The 22,010-nt window shown below is 47.0% G+C and overlaps 1 protein-coding gene across 2 annotated transcripts in view; it reads right to left on the bottom strand.

The window, feature by feature from the left end:
• The window catches only part of LOC119965948 (probable thiopurine S-methyltransferase), a 54,672-nt gene that overhangs the window by 28,716 nt on the left and 3,946 nt on the right, over positions 1-22,010 (bottom strand). For both annotated transcript variants that reach the window (XM_038796984.1, XM_038796985.1), the window contains exons 2-3: positions 8,225-8,374; positions 746-838 (exon numbers count right to left, since the gene is read on the bottom strand). In XM_038796984.1, coding sequence (XP_038652912.1) covers positions 746-838; positions 8,225-8,367 — 236 coding nt within the window. In that variant the 5' untranslated portion in view covers positions 8,368-8,374. The remainder of the gene's footprint in view (positions 1-745; positions 839-8,224; positions 8,375-22,010) is intronic.

Here is a 22,010-nt window from a genome sequence, read left to right as displayed (position 1 = left end):
ACCATCCAGATGGTTCCAACCCAGTGCAATTGTCCAGGGGAAGTTAAATTGTTGCATGGAAACGTCCTAGAGGAATTCCCCAGTGCATCATAGGGGTACCCCCTAAATGCGACGTTGGGAAACCAGGATGTTATGGGCCAATGTTCTCCACAAAAAAGGTCCATTTGATCAATTAAATGTGTCGCAATTATTGATTTGATTGTCCTTCAGGAATTCCAGTGCAAGACACAAGCTATTGCCATTAAACCACACTTACTGTTCCTTGGCATCAAAATGCTGTGCAAATATTGATGCATGAATAATTAATATCTTCATATGGCTTTCCTTTGAGGAGGAACTACTTCTCGCAGAGGGTGGTGAATTTGTAGAATTCGCTGCCCCATAGTGCGGTGGAATCTGAGTCATTAAATGTTTTCAAGAAAGAAATAGATATATTTTTGATAAAACATGGGTTAAAGGGATCTGGGCACCAGGTAGGGAGGTGGATTTGAGACCAGGAAGAGATCAGCCATGATCTGATTGAATGGTGGAGCAGGCTTGAAGGTCTGAATTGTCTCCTTCTGCTCCTAATTCCGATGTTCCCATGTTCCTATTATAAAGCAAATGCATTTTTTTTAAATATCAGGAAGAGGCAAATGATACATTTCAAAGCCCCAAATGATTCTGACCGCAGGGAAAGGGTTGCTCTCAGCAAGATTGCAGTTCTAAAATCCAAAAGGTTGACATTCATTGGCAATTTCCTTACCATTTCATATCCACTGCCTTCCCACAAAGTGGAAAAAATATACGAATTTGCTTTCTTCCATTTAGCATAACGTCCACGTGTTTCTTCAACATCCTGCAGATGAAGATCAGTTAAAAACAATTATGATTGGACAGTTATAATTTATTAAGTTATAATAGTGCTGTGGAACTGAAGTTCATCCAAACATTCTCTACATTTCTCACTGACAGCACATTTCCAATTTTACATGTTGCTTTCAAATTATTTATCCCTCATCCATTTTACAGATCCAAGGGCAGGTCCTCAGAGATTAAACTACAATGCTATATCAAAAACACTTTTACCTTGAAGGTTATAAGATTTTAATCTTCAAAATATCAGTCAATTTAAATGACAGAATCTGGATCACTAGGGCAGTGGACATTCTTGTAAACTGGATCCAGTTGACAAGAATGCCCACTGCCCTAGTGATCCAGATGGAGCCCATTAAAGCCACAAATATTAACACAAGGTCAAAACAGAAATGACTGAAATGTAAAACAAAATGACAAAGAATGAATAACCAGAAATATCTTGCCTTGCAAGGATGTTGGTTTTATTGTGGCTGATTACATTTTTTTTGTGTTGTATGATGTCTCTCAGACGGTGTTGAGCATGTGATTGGAACCATGCTCGACTTACAGAAGAGCCGTAGTTATCGCTGGAGATTGTGACTGACCGGTCGATACTCGATCCATGTTACAGAACAGAGTCATGGTCAGGTATTATTGGGTCTGGAGACTTCCGGTGGCGGCCATGAGCCGAGTGGTTGCATGAAAGGTGACGCTCGTCTAATAAGAACCTCGACTAAGGCCTTTTCACCCCAACAATGGAGCACCAAAAGTACTCTGCTTCCCCCAGACTAAACCCCCACTGACTGCACTGCCAAGCAGGATGGGAAAGAATCAGCCGCCCAGTGGAAAAGCCAGTAAAGACAAGGGGAGGGAACACTCAGCCTCAGAGCAGGGGCCTGTATGTGGAGGGTCAGAACCGGCCAGGGTCGACCCCACAGAGCTCCTAGCAAAGACCCTGGTGCTGATGGACAGGTTGATGTGCATCATCACCTCAGAGCTCCAGAGACATAGGGAGGAGATGAGAAAAGACCTCCTGACAGCTGTTGAGGTGGCAGTGGAAGCTGTGATGGCCCCTCTAAGGGAGGCAATGGACAATATAGAGCGGAGGCTAGGGGTCCAGGTAAATACGACACTGGACCTCTAACAAAACGCCAAAGACCACAAGGGGACCGGATCGTGGCCCTCAAGGCCGAGGTGGCGAGCTTGGTCAAGACCCAGAAGGTCAGAATACATAACAGCGATGCTCGGGAAGAGAGGAGGGCTTCGCCAAGCCCCTGGAGGTAGCCTGCACCTACAGGTCACTTCACACAAAAGGGTGCTTCCAGTGGTAACAAAGACAGAATACTCAGCGATTGTTATCTCTGACCACGTGCCACATTACATGGACGCGAGGTTGATGAAGGGCCAGGCCCAACGTGCCCCATGAAGGCTGGATGCAGCTCTCCTCATCTATAAGGAATTCTGTACAAAGATATCGCAAGCCATCAGCGGTTATGTAACCTGCAATCAGAACAGGGAGGAAATCATAGCTTATAGGGCCCTTAGGGACAAGAAAGAAAGGCCAGCCAAGCAGCAGCTGGAGGTGGATTGGTGATACTCCATGCCCCCGAGCATGGAGCTGCTGGCAGAGAGGGAAAAGCTGCAGATGGAATTTGACCTGTTCTCCACAAGGAAGGCAGTCCACGAGGTCCCCTAGGCATGGGGAACCTTCTACAAACATGGAGACAAGGCCAGGCGCATGCTGGCACACCAGCTAAGAAAGCAAACAGCGCAAGTAATGGACAGCAATGACAGCAGATCCAAACAAGGGTAACGAGGTCTTTTCAAATTTGTACCGAAGGCTATACACCTCTGAAGCCCTAGAGGGGGACTCGGTGATGGAACAGTTCCTCAACTGACTAGATATACCGGTGGTGAGAGAAGACAGGAAACAAGGGCTGGAAGCATCGCTAGAGCTAGGCGAAATCATGGAATGCATTAATTTCATGCAGTCAGAGAAAGTGCTGGGACCAGATGGGTTCCCGGTAAACTTTTATAAAATATTTGCAGCCGTGCTGACCCCACACTTGCAGGAGATGTGCAATAACTCACTGTCAAAGGGGCCCTGCCACCCACGCTGGCTCAGGCATTGATCTCATTGATTCCCCAAAAAGGACAAAGACCCGACCGAGTGTGGATCAGACAGACCCATCTCTTTCTTAAACACTGATGCAAATTTCTAGTGAAAGCAATGGTAGGGCTGGATGGTTAGGGGGTGGCAAATGTGGCAACATCTACTGATGGCTCATAGAAAAGGTCAGGACCCGACTGGACGAGACCACACAGAAATGGGAGGAGGAGCTGGGCACGGAAACAGGGGGAGGACTCTAGATCGAGGCGCTGCACAGGATTAACTCCACCTCCTCTTACTTCAGGCTAAGCCTGATGCAGCTCAAGGTGGTGCACAGAGCGCACCTTTCCAAGACACACATGAGCGGGTTCTTCCTGGAGGTGGAGAAGTGCGAGCGGTATCAGGGGGGCCTGGCCAACCACACCCACATGCTCTGGTCCTGCCCCAAACTCTGGACAGTTTTTTGTTTTGTTATGCTCTTGACGTAGCATAAGCTGCTTTCTTGATCTGCACTCTGACAAAGGAAGGCTCAGACTTGGAGATAGCTTTAACACATTTATTAAACTGTTAAAAATTCTCATACTTGGATTCGACTCTCCTATAGAGTAGCTATAGCTACTCAGACTGATGAACCAGTCTGCTACAATCCACGTGGTGGGTGTGATGTGTTTCAAATCAACCCTGTGTACTCACTGAGGGTCTCCACTGGAAAGAGGAAGATTATGTGTGCTGTGCCCTTTTATATGGGTTGGTGTAATGCCCTCCTGTGGTGGTGTCACCTGTGTGTGTATCGTCAATGCCCATTGGTCGTGTCCTATCTTACTGACCAATTGGTTGAATGTCTGTGTGTCATGTCTCTGGTGCTCCCTCTAGTGTCTATCTAGTTACGTGTATTTACATTAACCCCTTGTGTATTTACAGTGATGCACATCACAACATCCTCCCTTTTTTCGTGTTACATATGTTCTGTATAGTGTTAAAGAAAATTGAACAAAAACAGGTAGATAAGTGATGCTCTGTACAAGTTATGATAACAGTGATCATTAAACAATAAGTCCAAATCATATGCATGAGTCTAAAATTAATTAATTATTATGGTCGAGTGTTTTTCTTGTTTGGTTGGTGAGGTGGTGATGTTGATGGTGGCATTGCTTTATAAACGCCGTCAGTGTCCCTGTGTGTAAGGAACCAAGAAATGGTCAAATCACTTTGTTGTCTGATTTGGAGTCTTTTTTTTTCTTCCAATGCTTGTGGTAGCGATGTATGCAATCTGTCCTGAAAGCCAGGTTGCCTGTTGGTAGTGCAGCAAACATGAATTGGAAAGATGCATCGTCCTGCCATGGTATGTCATTGGACTGAGCTGAGCAGTAACGGTGTCCCTCATGGGAAGAGTTGTACCATGTCGTACCAGTCATTGTCCATTGTTGCTGTTTTTGTCGTGCTTGTTGTCGACATTGTTGCCTTTGGTATGCTTCTTGTTATTGTCTTTGATCTTGTTGTTGTGTTGGTTGGTTTTGTTGTCGTGTTTGCTGCACTCAAGGACCACACTCTGTGGATAATACGAGTCCTTCACACAGTTACTCGTGTCAGCGTGCTTTGTGGCATCTGCTGTTTCCTTGAGCGTGCTGTCACTGAGTTTGCGGCGCTCCCCGTCTGGAGTCATGTCCAGCTTACTTGAATCAGCTTTGGCTTGTCGATGTTCCCCATCTGGAACCCTTTCTGGTTTACCTGTGTCAGCTTTGGTTTCTTGCTGTTCCCCGTCCGGAGTCACTGCAGGTTCACTTGTGCCAGCTGAGGTTTCTTGATGCTCCACGTCCGGAGTCAAAACATTCAGGAATGCATTTGCTTGTGGAGAGGCTCGAGCGAATGAGTTTGAAGTAACGTGGTGTCACCGGTAGTCTCACTGTGATTGTCGAGTGCCTCTGTACACGCTAGCTGAGGTCTGTCACTTTGCATATTATATGGGAAGTAGGATGTTGTCGTCACTTGTTGCACATACAGTGGGTAGAGTCTCAGTAGCTTCTTCTGGTGGCTCAAACAATCTGGGTGGACTGTCATAGTCGCTTTGTTGTTCAGTGGAGCGTGGTAGACTGTCATAGTCTTCTTGCTGTGCACTTGAGCGTGGCAGACTGTCATAGTCTTTCTGTTGTTCACTGGAGCGTGGCAGCCTTGCATCATCTGCTGCTGGTTGCTCAGAGGAGGTTGCCAGACCCTCATGGTCTTGTTCATGCAAGGACCGCGCTTTGAAGTCTTGCATTGCTTCTATCCTGGAGGCTGTCCACGAGCTCGCTGTGGAGGCTTGTGTCACTCGAGTCACTTCTTGTTCATGCAAGGACTGCGCTCAGGAGTCTTGCATTGCTTCTATCGTGGCGGCTTGTGACACTGGAGTCACTTTCTGTGTGGAGACGTGCAGTTGTCTCGCTGTGGAGTCTTTCATCGCTTTCTGTGTGGAGGCTGGGACCCTTCGTGGTGCGTGGATCACTCTCTGTGTGGAGTCGGGGACCCTTCGCGGTGCATGGACCACTCTCTGTGTGGCAGCAGGCCATTCTCTATGGGCTTGTATCACTCTCTGTCTCTTGGTGTCAGGCCGCAGCATAATCCTGCACTCACGAGTCGGGATGTCACATATGCTGGGCTGAAGATTCTCCAATCCGAAGAACTCGTCGTCGGGGTCTTCAATGTACAACACGTCTAGTTGCGGTTCGGGTTTGGTACTGCGGTAGCCACCTCCCAAGGTGAAATCTTCGTCTGAGTTGTTGTCTTCCAAGACCATATCATCACGTTTTGTGTCGGAGCTGGAATTGGGCTCGTGATGTCCAAAGAAGAATTCAAGGTCTAAGTCATAGTCTTCAAGGACAGTGTCATCTCTTTGGGCGGTGCTAACTGCTTGTTGCAGGGTTCTGTGGAGGTTACTTTCAGCTACTGGTCAGATTGCAGGCATTGTGCTGTCATTCCAGGTGAAAGAATCGGGTTTTACAGCTTTAAAACTTTTTTCACGTTTTGGGACATTTCCCCTTTAAGTGGGCGTGGTCTGGGGCCGTAGGAAGCGATTGCACTTGCGCATACCGCTGTTCCTTTACTTGGGGCCTTTTTCGCAATTGCGCATGTGCAGCTTCTCGCGCATGAGCAAACGGACCTTCCCGTTCTGTGCGCTCTTCACGCAACTGCGCATGTACGGCTCCTTTTCTAAGATGGCCACCAATTAAAACTGCAGATTTCTTCAATGGAAAGCCTACCTTCGCCTCATGGTGAGTTTTGGCACCTCTTTTACTGTTTTTTCTTGTATGTTCCTCCCAGTATTCTTGGAATTTGTCCAGGACTGGCTGAAAGTCGTTCTTTTTTTGCCCCTTTGAGTATTTGAAGGTCTTGAAGATTCCAGCTGCTTCTGGACCTGCGATGGTAAGTAGAAGCTTTATTTTCTCTGCATCCGCCATGCCATCTAGGTCGGACGCTACCAGGTAGATCTCGAATCTCTGCCTGAACCAACACCAGTTTTCACTGAGATTGCCTTGGTACCTGAGCTGCTGTGGAACCGGAATCTTGAACATTATCTTACCTGGGTTCTGTTGCTGGTTGTCACTGTTTTCTGAGTTGTAACTATATGGATTTAAACAGGTCACTCCTGGGTACTGTGTTTTGTTATGCTCTTGACGTAGCATAAGCTGCTTCCTTTTTTTAAATAAATTTAGAGTACCCAATTATTTTTTTCCAATTAAGGGGCAATTTAGAGTGGCCAATCCACCTATCCTGCACATCTTTTGGGTTGTGGGGGTGAAACCCACGCAGACATGGGGAAAATGTGCAAACTCCACACAGATAGTGACCCAGAGCCGGGATTCGATCCTGGGTCCTCAGCGCCGTAGGCAGCAATGCTAACCACTGTGCCACCGTGCTGCCCATAAGCTGCTTCCTTGATGTGCACTCTGACAAAGGAAGGTTCAGACTTGGAGATAGCTTTAACACATTTATTAAACTGCTAACAATTCTCCTACTTGGATTCGACTCTCCTGTTAATCCTGCTATAGCTACTTAGACTGACGAACCAGTCTGCTACAATCCACGTGGTGGGTGTGATGTGTTTCAAATCAACCCTGTGTACTCACTGAGAGTCTCCACTGGAAAGAGGAAGATCGTGTGTGTTGTGTCCTTTTATATGGGTTGGTGTAATGCCCTCCTGTGGTGGTGTCACCTCTGTGTGTATCGTGAATGCTCATTGGTCGTGTCCTATCTTACTGACCTATTGGTTGAATGTCTTTGTGTCATGTCTCTGCTGCTCCCTCTAGTGTCTATCTAGTCTACGTGTATTTACATTAACCCCTTGTGTATTTACAGTGATGCATATCACCACACTTTTTCGAGGCTGGGGGTCGAGATGGAGCTGTGCCCACCTGTGGTGGTCTTCGGGGTGTCAGAGCACCCAGAGCTCTGGACAGGGAAGGAGGCGGATACCCTACTCTTTGCCTCACTGATAGCCAGGCGCAGACTTCTGCGGGGCTGGAATTTGGCAGCGCCATTCAGGGCCTCAGAGTGGCTCTCAGTCCTGGTCGGGTAATTGAAAGTGGGAAAAATAAAATTCTCGATAAGGGGGTTCCAAGGAGAGATTCCATGACATGAAAGAAGTTCGGAAACCTCTTTGCAGACCTGTTCACAACCATCCTAACCTCCCTCGAGAACTCACACGCACACCCTCACTCACACACAGACCCTCAACCACACGCACACCTTCACCCCCTTTCTCTCACACACCTCTCCCTCTTGCACACTCCCCTCCCTCCCGCACACAACACCCCTCCTACACACAGCCCCTCCCTCCCACTACCGTCAGCCACCCTCCCACACGCAGCCATTCTCCCTTTCTCGTACACAAACTCACTCACCCACCCTCACTCACCAGCTGGGTGGGTGGGTGCTATAAAGAGATGAGAAGTCACCTGATGCATGGCCCGAGAACGAGCTGCACCCGAATCTGGATGCTAACCAAGGGGGCACGAGAGCTGCAAGGGACCCAGAGCTAAAACAACCGTCTGGAGCAGTTAAGAATGCGCTTGGAGACACACTATTGAGCCCATCAACAGCAACCGCCTGAGAGAAAGAAGCTGTGACCCGTCTTCTGGCATATTCACCAATCACCCTGAGGCTGCATGGAGGAGCTTTGTGAGCCGCATTGCTGTGGGATGGACAAGCCAACTCCGGAAGGTCTGATGGAGACAGCATAATGAGATAACTGCACCACAAGACTGCCTGAACCTTGGAATAAAACGTAAATGTACCACTCACTCATGTACTGCATCTTGGTGAAATCCAATTTTCTGCTGTTCCCAGCATGCGATCCAATGTTCCAGTGTCAGGTCAGCAGGCTTGCATTGTTGAAACTGAAGCCTGCTTGACGTCTTTCCAACTGCATCCGCTTCTGTAGACATAGTGAACCTGTACAAAATGGGACATTATATGTATTTTTAAAAATAATTTTTATTCAAACTTTCACATTTTCACAAAAAAGAAAACAATAAGAGAAAATTCTAAGAACAAAAAGAAGCCCCCCCCCCCCCCCCCCCCCCCGTGTATACAAAAGAGAGGAAAAAAAAATAAACGCCCATCGTTGGCAAAGATTTAATCCACACAAGAACAAAGAGTTAACCCCCCCCCCGGGTTGCTGCTGACCTTTTGATTTTACCGTTCTGCCAGGAGATCTAGGAATGGTTGCCATCTCCTGAAAAACCCCTGCACTGACCCCCTTAGGGCCAATTTCACCCTCTCCAATTTAATAAACCCCGCCATATCGTTGACCCAGGCCTCCACGCTTGGGGGCCTCGCATCCTTCCACTGAAGAAGAATCCTCCGCCGGGCTACTAGGGACGCAAAGGCCAGAACACCGGCCTCTTTCGCCTCCTGCACCCCCGGCTCCACTGCAACCCCAAATATATAAATGGGACATTATAACCAGACATGTGTACATTATGACCAGACATGAATACCCAGTGAACATGCACAACACAACCTGAATACCCAGTGAACACAGCTTTGAACACTTCGAGCCAACTGTAGCTCTCGACGTGCACATTTTTCACGAGAGATTGGTTTGGAGTGTCAAGTATGGCAGTTTTTTAAAAAAGTATTTTTATTGAAGAGTTTTGTTTACAACAAACAAACAAAATTAAGTATACGCAACATACACAACGGTAACATGAAGAAATGGATATTTACATGTACAATATTAGAGACAAATACAAAAAGAAAAAACCCCCCGAAAATTGAACAATTTGCAGGGCAATGTTACCGTAATACCGCTTATACGCACCTGTGCCACGGGTGTAGTGCAAACACTTTGATTTCTTTGTAGTGGTGTGAATGCTATCCACCCCTCCATTTCATTCCCTCCCCCACTTTTGCCCTGTGGTAACAGGCTATCCAGCAGGGTGTGTCTGGGTAGCTGGAGGAATGATGGCGTCTCCTTGCTGAGGAAGTCCCATATTTGAAGATAACGGAACTCGTTTCCTTTAGGGAGTTGGAGTTTTTCCGTAAGTTCCCCAGGGTTGCTACTCTACCATCTACATATAAATCTTTGACTGTCAGCACCCCTCCCTCCCTTCTCCAGGCTTTCTACGTGGCATCCATTTTGGCTGGGGTCAACCTATGTTTTTTGCACATAGGGTCTGAGACGGACATGTCTTCAAGTTTGTTGTGGTGTCTGAGCTGGTTGAAGGTTCTTAGTGTGGCTACCACCACCGGGCTCGTTGCATACTTGGCTGGGAGAAATGGGAGCGGGGTGGTGGCCAGTCCCCACAAGACGTCCCAATGCAGGAGGTCTTTTCCATCTGTACCCATTCTGCCCATGCCCCCAGCTGGTGAGCTACCCAGTAGTAGAACAAGAGGTTCGGTAGTGCTAAGCCCCGAGCACCGCCCTCTCTGTCGGATGGATTTGTGGATCCTGGGGTTCTTTCCCACCCATATAAAGACCAAGATTGGTTTGTCCACCTTGGTGAAGAAGGATTTGAGGATGAAGATTGGGAGTCATTTAAATACGAAAAGGAATCTTGGCAGAACTTTCATCTATATCGTCTGCAATCTCCCCGCCAAGGAGAGCGGGAGTGAGTCCCACCTCCACAAGTCCCTTTTCACCTCCTCCACCTGGTTAGACAGATTCTATTTGTGGAGCTGGGTCCAGTTGTGTGCTATCTGCATCCCCAGGTATCTGAACTTGGCCAGTTTGAACGGCAGCGTTCCCAGCTCTGATACTCCCCGCTGAGGGTTCACCGGAAGATTTTGCCCTTGGTCAGTTTGTACCCAGAGAAGGCTCAGAACTCCCTCAGGAGTTCCATCATCTTCCGCATGCTGGCTAGGGGGTTTGAGATGTAGAGGAGCCAGTCATCCACATTAGAGAGAAACTCTGTGTTCCCTGCCTCCTCTCTGATTGCCTTTCCACCCCTCACTGATCTGAGCCAGTGGCTCAATTGCTAGAGCGAACAGCAGAGGGGACAACATGCATCCCTGCCTCGTGCCATGGTGCAGCCAGAAATAGCCTGGGCTGGTGGTGTTTGTCCGTATGCTCACCATTTCACTCGTGCAGTTTCACTTATGAGGTGAACACTGGTCCAAACCTAAACTGTTCCAGTACCTCGGTCAAAGGTCTTCTCTGCGTACAGGGCGATGATCACTTTTGGTGTCTCCTCCCTGGATGGGGACATGACGACATTCAGCAGGCGTCAGACGTTCACCGTCAGCTGTCTGCCCTTAACAAACCCAGTCTGATCTTCCGTGATCACTTCTGGCAAACAACTCTCCAGTCGTCTCATCAGAACCTTCGCCAAGGCTTTAGCATCGGTGTTCAGGAGTGAGATGGGTCTGTAAGACCCACAGTCCGTCAGGTCTTTGTCGTTCTTTAGAATGAGTGAGATTGAGGTCTGTGCCAGGGTGGGCGGCAGGGTCCCCCTCAACAGTGAGTCAAGTGCGGGGCCTGTGCTACCGCAAATGTTTTGCGGAAAGTCCACCGGGAACCCATCCGGTTCCGATGCTTTCCCTGATTGCATAGAGCTGATGCATTCCATGACCTCCTCCAGACCCAATACTGCTTCTGGTCCCTGTTCCCTTTCCTCCTCCACAGCTGGGAAGTCTAGCTGTCCAGGAACTGCTTCATCATCGAGTCCCCCTCTGGTGGCTCGGAGGTGTACAGTCCCCGGTAGAAGGTCGCAAAGCTCCGTTGATCTCCTCCGGGGCTGTGACCATTCTTCTCGTCCCTGATCTGCGCTATTTCTGGTGTGGTCGTCCTTTTCAGTACGGTAGATATGAAAACAAAAACAAGGCCTACTTTTTAAAAAAATGGAGACTGGAATCTTAATGCATGATCCCCTACCTGGAGAGTGTGTTGATTTAAGACATATAATTGAACTTAAAATGGAGTGCATAACAAAGAGAACAATGCAATATTATAGTTCTGTCATATCTGGCATTTATAACACTTGCAAACCTGTTTTAAGATAATAAATACATCCCTAAGGATATAATGGAACAGGAGTAAACCACCCAGCCGCTTGAGCCTCTTCTACCATCACTCAATGTGATCATGGCTTGGATTCTCCGATTCCGCGGCCAAGTTCTGACGCCGGCGTCAAAAGCGGTGCGAGGCACTCCGGCGTCAACGGGCCACCAGGCCCGGGAATGCACCCCTTCCTAGGGAGCTAGTACGGCACCGGAGTGGTGTCTGCTGCTCGGAAGCTGGTGCGCCACTGCCGGCAGGAGTCCGCGCATGCGCGTGGGTTCCCGTCTCTGCGCCGGCCCCCGGGCAATATGACGGGGCCCTACAGGTGCCCGTCTCGGAGGAACATTGGCCCCCATGGAACTAGCCCGCCGGCCGATCGGTAGGCCCCAACACATGCCAGGCCACCGTGGAGGCCCCCCCCCCGGAGTCGGATCCCCCTGCCACCCCCACCAGGACGACCTCCGCAGCCAGAACTCCGATGTCCCACCGGGTGGGACCATACATAACCCACGCTGGCGGGACTCGGCGGGAATCGCTGTGAGGGGCGCTTTCAATGGCCCCCGAACGGCGCGGCGGCGATCCCAGGGCAGGGTCGGAGAATCCCAGCCCATGTCTTAATTCCATCTCCCTGCTTTAATTCCATATCCTTCGATACACTTGCCCAGCAAGATTTAAAATTATTAATTGAGCTTGCAATTGCTGCTTTTTGTGAATGTCTCACTGCACAGTGACACAGTGGTTAGCACTGCTGCCTCACAGTACCAGGAACCTGGGCTCAATTCCGACCTTGGATGACTATCGCTATTTAATTAATATTCTGAAGTTATGTCTTTCCTATTGAAGTGGATAGCTTCACACTTATCCATGTTATACTGCATCTGCCATGTATTTGCCCAATCATACAACCACCTTGAAGCCTCTTAACATCCTCCTCATCACTCATATTCCTACCAGGTTTTGTGCCATCAGCCAACTTGGAAATATTACTTTTGGTTTCCTCATCCAAATCAATGATGTGTACTGTGTACAGCTGGGGCCCACGTACAGATTCTTATGGTGCCCCACTAGTCACCATCTTCGTTCCGAAAACAACCCATTTATTCCTACCTTTTCTTGTCTGCTACCTAATTCTCAATCCATGACAATATATTACTCCCAATCCCATATGCATTAATTTTGCTTACTATCCTTTTTGTGTGGTACTTTATCAAAAGATTTCTGAAAATCCAAATAGATCACATTCACTGTTTCTCCCTCATCTATTCGACTAGTTATGTCCTCAAAATCTCCAATAGTTTTGTCAAACATGATTTCCCTTGCATAAATCCATGTTGACGTTGTCTAATTCCATTGGTATTTTCCAAGTGGTCTGTTATCACATTCTTTACAATAGACTCCAAATTTTCTCTATTACTGATGTTAGGGTCACTGGTCTGTAATTTCCGGTTTTCTCCCTCCCTCCTTCTTAAAACAGTGGGATTACACTTGCCACCCTCCAATTTTTGGGACGGTTTCAATCTACAGAGTTTTGGAAGATGACAACCAACGAATCCACTATTTTCATGGCCACTTCCTTTAGTACCCTGGAATGTAAATTATCAGGCCCTGGGGATTTATCAGCTTTCAGTGCCATTAATTTCTCCAGCAACCTTTTTTTTGTAATACTAATTTCCTTCAATTCCTCCTTCTCACTGGATGCGTGAGGCCCAAGCATTTCTGGGAGGTTATTTGTGTCTTCCTCCTTGAAGACAGTCTAAAAGTAGTTGTTTAATTGCTCTGCCATTTCCTTGTTCTCTGTTATAAATTCTCCCATTTTGGAAGGGACCTACATTTGTCTGCACTAATCATTCTTTTAACATACCAATATAAGCTTTTATAGTCCACTTTTATAGTACTTGCAGGTTTACTCTCACACTCTATCCACCCCGCCCCCTCCTAATCAATCTCTTGGCCCTCCTTTGCTGAATTCTAAACAGCTCCCAATCCTCGGGCTTGCTTTATATGACTCTATGACTCCCTGTTGGATTTAATACTATTCTTAATTTATTCTGTTAGTCATGGTTGGGTCGTTTTTCTTGTTATGTATACCAGAAAGGAATATATAGCTGTTGCCATAAATCATTCTTTCCTTAAATATTAGCCATGGCCTATTCACATTCATGACTTTTAGTGAAGTTCCCCAATCTATTTCAGCCAACTCATGCTTCATACCTTCATAGTTTCCTTTGCTTAGATTTGGGACCCTAATTTCAGATCAGTCTACTTCACTTTGCATCCTAATGAAGAATTCTATCATGTTATGGTCACTGTTCCGTCAAGGACCCTACACAACCAGATTATTAATTAACCCTTTCTCATTGCACAATACTACATCTAGGATATCCTGTTCCCTAACTGCTTCCTCAACGTACTGGTCTAAAAACACCACCTCATACACATCCCTGAAATTGATCCTCTACAATATTATTGCTAATGTGGTTTGCAGAGTCTATGTGTGGATTTAAGTCATCCATTATTACTGTAACACCATTGTTACATGCATCTCTAATTTCCTGTTTAATGCTATCCCCTACCTTACCACAACTGTTTGGAGGCCTGTAGACAACTCCTACTAATGTTTCCCACCCCTTGCTGCTTCTTAGCACCACCCAGGCTGATTCTACATCTAGATTTTCTGAGCCAATATCCTCTCTCATGTTGCACTGATTTCATCTTTAACTAATACATCACCCACCTCCTTTTCCATTTTGCCAACTCTTCCTAAATATCGAGTACCCTTGGATAGTCCATTCCCTGCAGTCTCGTGTCCGTAACCACAATATTGTTTCCGTTTACTTCTATTACACAGTTAAGCTGTCTACCATTTAATGAATTTTCCATGCAGATACAGTTCCTTTAAACTGGTCTTTTTAACATTTTCCACATTTGTGGATGCTCCTCAGTCACTCCAGCCGCAGCTTCAGCCCCGAACGTGGATTTCGAGTAGGTGCAACTGGGGACACTTCCAGCACACGTGGCCACCTTGGACACTGACTTCCCACAGTTAGTCTAACATCTGTTGTGAGAAAATTATTGAACTTCATAATTAGGAACTAAAAAGAAATTTGAACTATTTTGAGTGTAATACCAACCATTTGCTCTTTTGGTAACATTCTAGTCTCAGAGTCATCACACAGTAATTGGAACACATAGCCTTGACTAAAACTTCACTGCAATAGAAAGAACACTGAATGGAGGTGACATCATTCAGACCAGGTCAAAGAGTCATAGTGGTCTACAGCATTGAAAAGGCCTTGGGCGGGATTCTCCGACCCCCGCCAGGTCGGCGCGGCGCGGGCGGGCTTTGGGGTCCTCGGGGGGGCGCAGGGCGATCTGGCCCTGGGGGGTGTCCCCACGGAGGCCTGGCCCGCGATCGGGGCCCACCGATCCGCGGGCAGGCCTGTGCCGCTCTATTCCTACGCGTCGGCCGTGGAAGCCTCCGCGATGGCCGGCGCGAAGGTGAACCCCCCCCCTTGCGCATGCGCGGGGATGACGTCAGCAGCCTCTGATGCTCCCACGCATGCGCGGACCCGCGCTGGCCAGCGGAGTTCCTTGAGCCCCGACTGGCGCTGCGCCAAAGGCCTTCCACGCCGGCAGGCGGGGCACAAACCAGTCCGGCGCCGGCCTAGCCCCTGAGGGTGCAGAGAATCCCACCCCTTGTGGCTGTGCCGGTCAAAATAACCAGCTAATTAGTCTAAACCCATTTTCTGGCACTTGGCCCATGGCGTTGAATGCCTCGGCATGCATGTGCACATCTAAACACTTGTTAAAGGGTTTATGAGGGTCTCTGTCTCCAGCACCCTTTCAGTGAGTTCCAGACTCCCACCATTCTCTCAGTGAAAAAACGTTCCCACATCATCCCCTCCAAACTTCCTGCGCCTTGGCTTAAATCTATGCCCCCTGGTCATTGATCCCTCCACCAAGGGGAAAAGTTTATTCCTGTCCATTCCACCTATGCCACTCATAATTTTGTACATCTCAAGCATGTACTACTCAAGTATGTACTTTTAAAGGAGAGCAGAGAAGTTCACATTAGCGTCGTGGTCAATTCTGCTCCTCAACCGATACCGAGAAAAAAGTTATCTGGAGATTTTCACATTGCTGCCTGAAAACTGGCTGCTACGTTTCCTACATTATAACAGTGACCTATATTTCAAAATTAGTCCAGTGGCTGTAGAATGCTTTGGGGTGGTCTGAGGCCATGAAAAGTGCTTCATAAATGCAAACTTTTTAATAGACAGGGAAATGACTTAAGGATGAAGTTTATTTGAACTTCTAGAAGGCATTTCACAAGGTTAATAAACTTACAGAATTGAAAGCAAATGATTGACCTGGTTATGAGAGTCGGGATCATGGCAGTGTACTCAAATTGCAAGGAAGTGACTAGTGATGTCTCACAAAGGTCTGTGCTGGGCTTTAACGATTCATTACATTTATTACTGACTTTCTTAACACTATAGAGAGCCTTTTATCCAAGTGTGCCAATGATAGAAAGATTGGTGGCATGGTATGTAGTTTAGATGGGAGCTTAAAACAGTAAAGAAACTTTGATAGATGGAGCAGGCAAAACTGTAGCAGATGGATTTCAATGCAGGCAAGTATGATGTCATCCATTTTGGACCAAAAAGGATGGATCTGATCTTTTATTAATGGTGGAAAGCTTGTCCCGCTTAGGCGGGCAGGGGAGAGCTTTAGGTACCTGGGGGTGCAGGTGGCCAGGGGCTGGGGGACTCTTCACAAACATAATTTCACCAGACTTGTAGATCAGATGGAGGAGGAGTTCAAGAGGTGGGACATGCTGCCATTGTCGTTGGCGGGGAGGGTACAGTCCGTTAAAGTGACGGTGCTTCCGAGGCTCTTGTTCCTCTTTCAGTGCCTGCCCATCTTTATCCCCAGGGCCTTCTTTAGGAGAGTGACTAGCAGTATTTTGAGCTTTGTGTGGGCACATGGGACTCCGAACGTGAAGAGGGTGTTCCTGGAGCGAGGGAGGGATAGAGGCAGGCTGGCGCTGCCCAACCTTTTGGGGTACTATTGGGCGGCCAATGTGTCAATGGTGCGTAAATGGGTGATGGAGGGCGGAGGGGCGGCGTGGAAAAGAATGGAGATGGCGTCATGTAGAGGTACGAGCCTGGGTGCCATGGTAGCGGCGCCGTTGCCGCTCTCCCCTAAGAGGTTTACCACGAGTCCGGTGGTGGCAGCGACCCTAAGAATCTGGGGACAGTGGAGACAGCATAGGGGGGAAACAGGGGGCTCGATGGAGGCTCCATTGGGTGGCAATCATCGGTTCATCCCAGGGAACAGGGATGGGGGTGGCAAAGGGTGGGCATCAGTAAATTGAGGGACCTGTTTATTGGCGGGAGGTTTGCGGGCCTGGGGGAACTGGAAGATAAATTTGGGCTTCCCCAAGGGAACATGTTCGGATACTTGCAGGTAAAGGCGTTTGCTAGGCGACAGGTAGAGGGATTCCCTTTGTTGCCCCCGCGGGGGACGATGGACAGAGTGCTTTCGGGGGTGTGGGTCGGAGAGGGGAAGGTGTCTGACATCTATAAGGTAATACAGGAGGTGGAGGAGTCGTCAGTGGAGGAGCTAAATGGGAGGAGGAACTCGGGGAGCAGATAGAGGACGGAACTTGGGCGGATGCCTTGGAGAGAGTCAACTCTTCCTCCTCATGTGCGAGGCTTAGTCTCATCCAATTTAAGGTGCTGCACCGGGCCCACATATCCGGGACTAGGATGAGTAGGTTCTTTGGGGGTGAGGATAGGTGCACCAGATGTCCGGGGAGTCCAGCGAACCATGCCCATATGTTCTGGGCATGCCCAGCACTGGATGAATTCTGGAAGGGGGTGGCGGGGACGGTGTCGAGGGTGGTTGGATTCAGGGTCAAACCAGGGTGGGGACTCGCGATTTTTGGAGTTGCGGTAGAGCCGGGAGTGCAGGAGGCGAAAGAGGCTGGTGTCCTGGCCTTTGCGTCCCTAGTAGCCCGACGAAGGATCTTGCTGCAGTGGAAGGATGCGAGGCCCCCAAGTGTGGAGACCTGGATCAGTGACATGGCGGGATTTATAAAATTGGAAAGGGTCAAATTTGCCCTGAGAGGATCAATACAAGGGTTCTATAAACGATGGCAGCCTTTTCTGGACTTCCTGGCTCAAAGATAGGTATCTTGGTCAATAGCAGCAGCAACCCGTGGAGGGTGGGGGGTGTTCCTTATTGTAGTTCCTATTATGTAACTTAATATTGTGTTCATTTGCGTTGTTGTTAATATGGTGTGTTGTTCATGGAGGGGGGGGCGAATGTTTATGATTGCTAATATTATTGTTATTTTTGGTATTTTATTATGGTTCGTTGTTGTTGTATAAATTCAAAATTTTTCAATAAAAATTATTTAAAAAAAAAAAATGGTGGAAAGCTTGGAACAGTGGAGGCCCAAAGAGACACGGACACACATCAGTAAAATGTAATGGTCAAATACCAAAGAAACATCACAAAAGCTAATGAAATGTCAACTTTATAGCTGGAGGGATAAAATAGAACAGGGAGGACGTTTTTGCTACAGCTATGTAAAGTCCTGATTAGACCACATTCTGAGTACTGCACTTCACAAGGTTCTGGGCCCCATAGTAGATACTGGCCTTGAAATGAACCCTGTGTGTTTTCACCAGAATTATACCAGGGCTCCAGGGGTTCAATCAAACTTTGTGTGATGACTCTGAGGCCATAATGTTACCAAAAGAGCAAATGGTTGGTATTACACTCGAAATAGTTCAAATTTCTTTAGTTCCTAATTATGAAGTTCAATAATTTTCTCACAACAGATATTAGACTAACTGTGGGAAGTCAGGAACACTTCCCAGTGTCCAAGTTGGCCACGTGTGCTGGAACTATTGATTTCTATCAAATGGATTGGTAATCAAAGAACTGCGTGCCAACTTAATTATAATGCTATTTAATATTCATAATATAAAACTGCTGGGTGGAGAGAGTGTTTTAATAATGCCTTTAAGAAAACAGGTATTTACTTAAAGTAGCAACCTAAGAACCCTTTCACTATTGTTACGACACAGCTGGGCTAGTGTGCAGCCAATTCCAGCCCCATTTGACACATGGTCACAACTCAATTGAATTAACCAATAATTCGTAGAAAAATACCCAAGGTCTTTGTCCCTTGGCTGCTCAATAATTACAGTCACCAGGTTTGTATATTTAACCACAATTACTTTTTAATAGTAAGAACGATAAGACAATGTGCAGCAAATACAACTGGTTAATTATTATCTAATTCCTAATCCCCCCACTTTACCTTGCCTCACCCTCTATCCACACACACACACAAAACAAACAGAGGGCAAGAGAGGGGTGAATAATAATAAGGGAAAAAAAAGTATTTGTTGCAGATGGTCATCTTTCACACACTGTCCTTCAAACCAGGCTTTCAGGTCAAGATTTCTGCTTTCCAGCCTGTAATGGTTTTCACTATAGATCCATTCAGGTCTCTGCAGTTTCAGAAATATAGCAACTCACAGTCTTTCTCAGAGAGAGAGAGAGAGAGAGAACAGTTCCTTCCCCTGAGTGTGCAGGACTCAAACGTGAGCTCCTTGGGTCTCTGAAAATGATTCCACTCAAGTAGGACCCAATCACCACCTGTTACCCGGCAGAATAGGCCTTTTGGCCAATTTGTTGGCACCAGGCAACCAATCGAACCGAGTCCCACCCAATCTCTCGGGTGCCGAAAAGTATGTTTTTTTCTGTCCAAAGCTAGCAGCGTAACATATACTATGTTGCAACTTCTTGAATTCCTTGTTCTCTCCGCTGCTCGACTCAAAGATATATTATGCTTAATATATATTTTTGATGCTTTGTATCAAAAATGATAAACAGCAAAAATGAAGAAAGAAGAAATATGGGAATCAACAGGCAGGACCCTTACACTAATGTAGGCAATGATGAAATTAACAAGGCAAGTCATAGGTAAAAGATGAATGTAACTGCACCCATGTTTTAGTTAAGGACAAAGGAACTGTGTTCAATATAGTTAATGATTGTGTGCGTCTGCCATTAACAGACAATCAGTTTATAGATAACATCCAATACAAATTGAATATCAATATCAACAGCAGTTTCTGTTTTGATGAAAGGTCACAGATTGTAAACCCTCTTTCTCTCTGGCAGAGATGCTGCCAGTCCTGCTAGGTATTGCCAGCATTTTCTGTTTTTATTTCAGATTTCCGGTATCTACGGTGTTTTGCTTTTTGCTGACAGCAATCTTGCGCTACTTAGACGTTTAGTAGACTCAGCAGGTTAATTTAAGAAAATACCTTCCTGGAAACACACAAGTTTCCTTCTCTCCAATTTTATTCCAAAATACGCACTTCAACCTGACATATTCAGGAATGTTTTACCCAGCTGTGCAAACCCACTCCAGTTCCAATCAGTAAATGTACATAGTAAACAGGAGCAGAAATAGATCATTCGGCCCATTAAGCCTGCTTCACCATTCAATAAAACTATGATTGTGGCCGTAACTCCACTTTATGCCTGTCCCCCTTAATCTTGGACTCGATTATCAATCAAAAATTTGTCTGACAAAACCTTGAATATATTCAATAATCCAACCTCCACTACACCCTGTGGAAGAAAATTTCAAACGTTAACGACTATCTTAAAGAAGAAATTCCCCTTCATCTTAAATCAGAGACCCCTTTTTAAAAAACTGTGCCCCTGGTTCTAGATTTCTTCACAAGGGAAAACATCCTTTCAGTATCAACTTTGTCAAGCTCCCTCAGGATCTTATATGTTTCAATAATCTCATTCTTCCAATTCCAATGTGTATAAGCCCACCCCTTTTTTGTTTTTATTTATGGGATGTGTGTGTTGCTGGCTAGGCCGGAATTTATTGCACCTCCCTACTTTCCCTTGAGGTGGTGGTGAGCTGATTTCTTGAATTGCTGCAATTTCTGTAGTGTAGATACACCCATAGCACTGTTAGGAGGGACTTCCAGGACTTTGACCCAGTGACATTGAAGAAACAGCAACATATTTCCAAGTCAGGATGGTTAAGTGACTTGGAGGGGAACTTCCCAGTGGTGGTGTTCCCATGTATCTACCACCCTTGTCCTTCTAGTTGATAGTAGTCATGGGTTTGTACGGTGCTGCTTGGTGAGTTCCTGCAGTGCATCTTGTAAATAATACACACTGCTGCTACTGTGCGTTGATGGTGGAGGGAGTGAATGTTTGTGGAAGGGGTGCCAAACAAGTGGGCTGCTTTGTCCTAGATGGTGTCAAGCGTCTTGAGTATAGTTGGAGTGGCATTCATCCAGGCAGGGGTGGAGTATTCCATCACACTCCTGACGGTTTCTGGTCAACGGTAACCTCCAGGGTGTTGATAATGGGGGATTCAGCAACGGTAATGCCATTGAATGTCAAGGGAAGATGGTTAGATTCTCTCTTGTTGGAGATGGTTATTGCCTCTGTGAGGACACTTCCTATTAATTCCCTTATTTCCCCTTCCTTTATTTTTGCTGTTAATATTTTGATTCAAGGATACTTAATAGACACATACCTTCAAGTCGAGCAGGGGAAGAAAGGAACTCAAAAGTTACAAATGTGAACACCGTACTAACTTTTGAACAGCAGAACTCAGATTTTTCAGCACCCGAGAGATCAATGGGGCTCGGTTTGATTGGTGGCCAATGAATTAGTCAAAAGGCCGTATTCTGGTAATGACGGTGTTATAATCTGCCTGTTTACCACTGGCTGGAGACTAATGGCAATCCCACAATCCTTTGGGAGTATGAGCTTCCCCAATGAGGGGGGCGGAGAAATCATTAGCAGATTCCTTGCATAAATAAAGCTGGCCAGTTTGGCACTGGCTAGAGGAGAATGAGCAGCAAGGGAAGTTGTTGTTGCTGCTGTTGTATATGTATGTTATTGTAACTGGGGCGCACTTGAATGCTGATTTTGCGGCCCTTTTCAAGGATCCATGTTCCTTCGGTAGCATGGTGGTTAGCATAAATGCTTCACAGCTCCAGGGTCCCAGGTTCGATTCCCAGCTGGGTCACTGTCTGTGTGGAGTCTGCACGTCCTCCCCGTGTGTGCGTGGGTTTCCTCCGGGTGCTCCGGTTTCCTCCCACAGTCCAAAGATGTGCGGGTTAGGTGGATTGGCCATGATAAATTGCCCGTAGTGTCCTAAAAAAAAAGTACGGTTAAGGGGGGGTTGTTGGGTTACGGGTATAGGGTGGATACGTGGGTTTGAGTAGGGTGATCATTGCTCGGCACAACATCGAGGGCCGAAGGGCCTGTTCTGTGCTGTACTGTTCTATGTTCTATTAATCGATGCCCAGTCTAAATGGCTAGAGGTGCATAATGTGGTAGGCACAACGACCTGCGCAACAATCGAGAAGATGCGTTTGTCTTTCAGTACGCATGGCCTCCCTGAGGTGCTGGTCACGGACACTGGCACTCTGTTCACAAGTGAGGAGTTTGCAAGGTTCATGAAGATGAACGGGATACGCCATAGCCGCACTGCCCCATACCACCCGGCTTCAAATGGGT

Source organism: Scyliorhinus canicula, chromosome 5 (genome assembly GCF_902713615.1).
Source record: "Scyliorhinus canicula chromosome 5, sScyCan1.1, whole genome shotgun sequence".
Taxonomy (NCBI): domain Eukaryota; kingdom Metazoa; phylum Chordata; class Chondrichthyes; order Carcharhiniformes; family Scyliorhinidae; genus Scyliorhinus; species Scyliorhinus canicula.
This window is presented reverse-complemented; position numbering and strand designations above follow the sequence as displayed.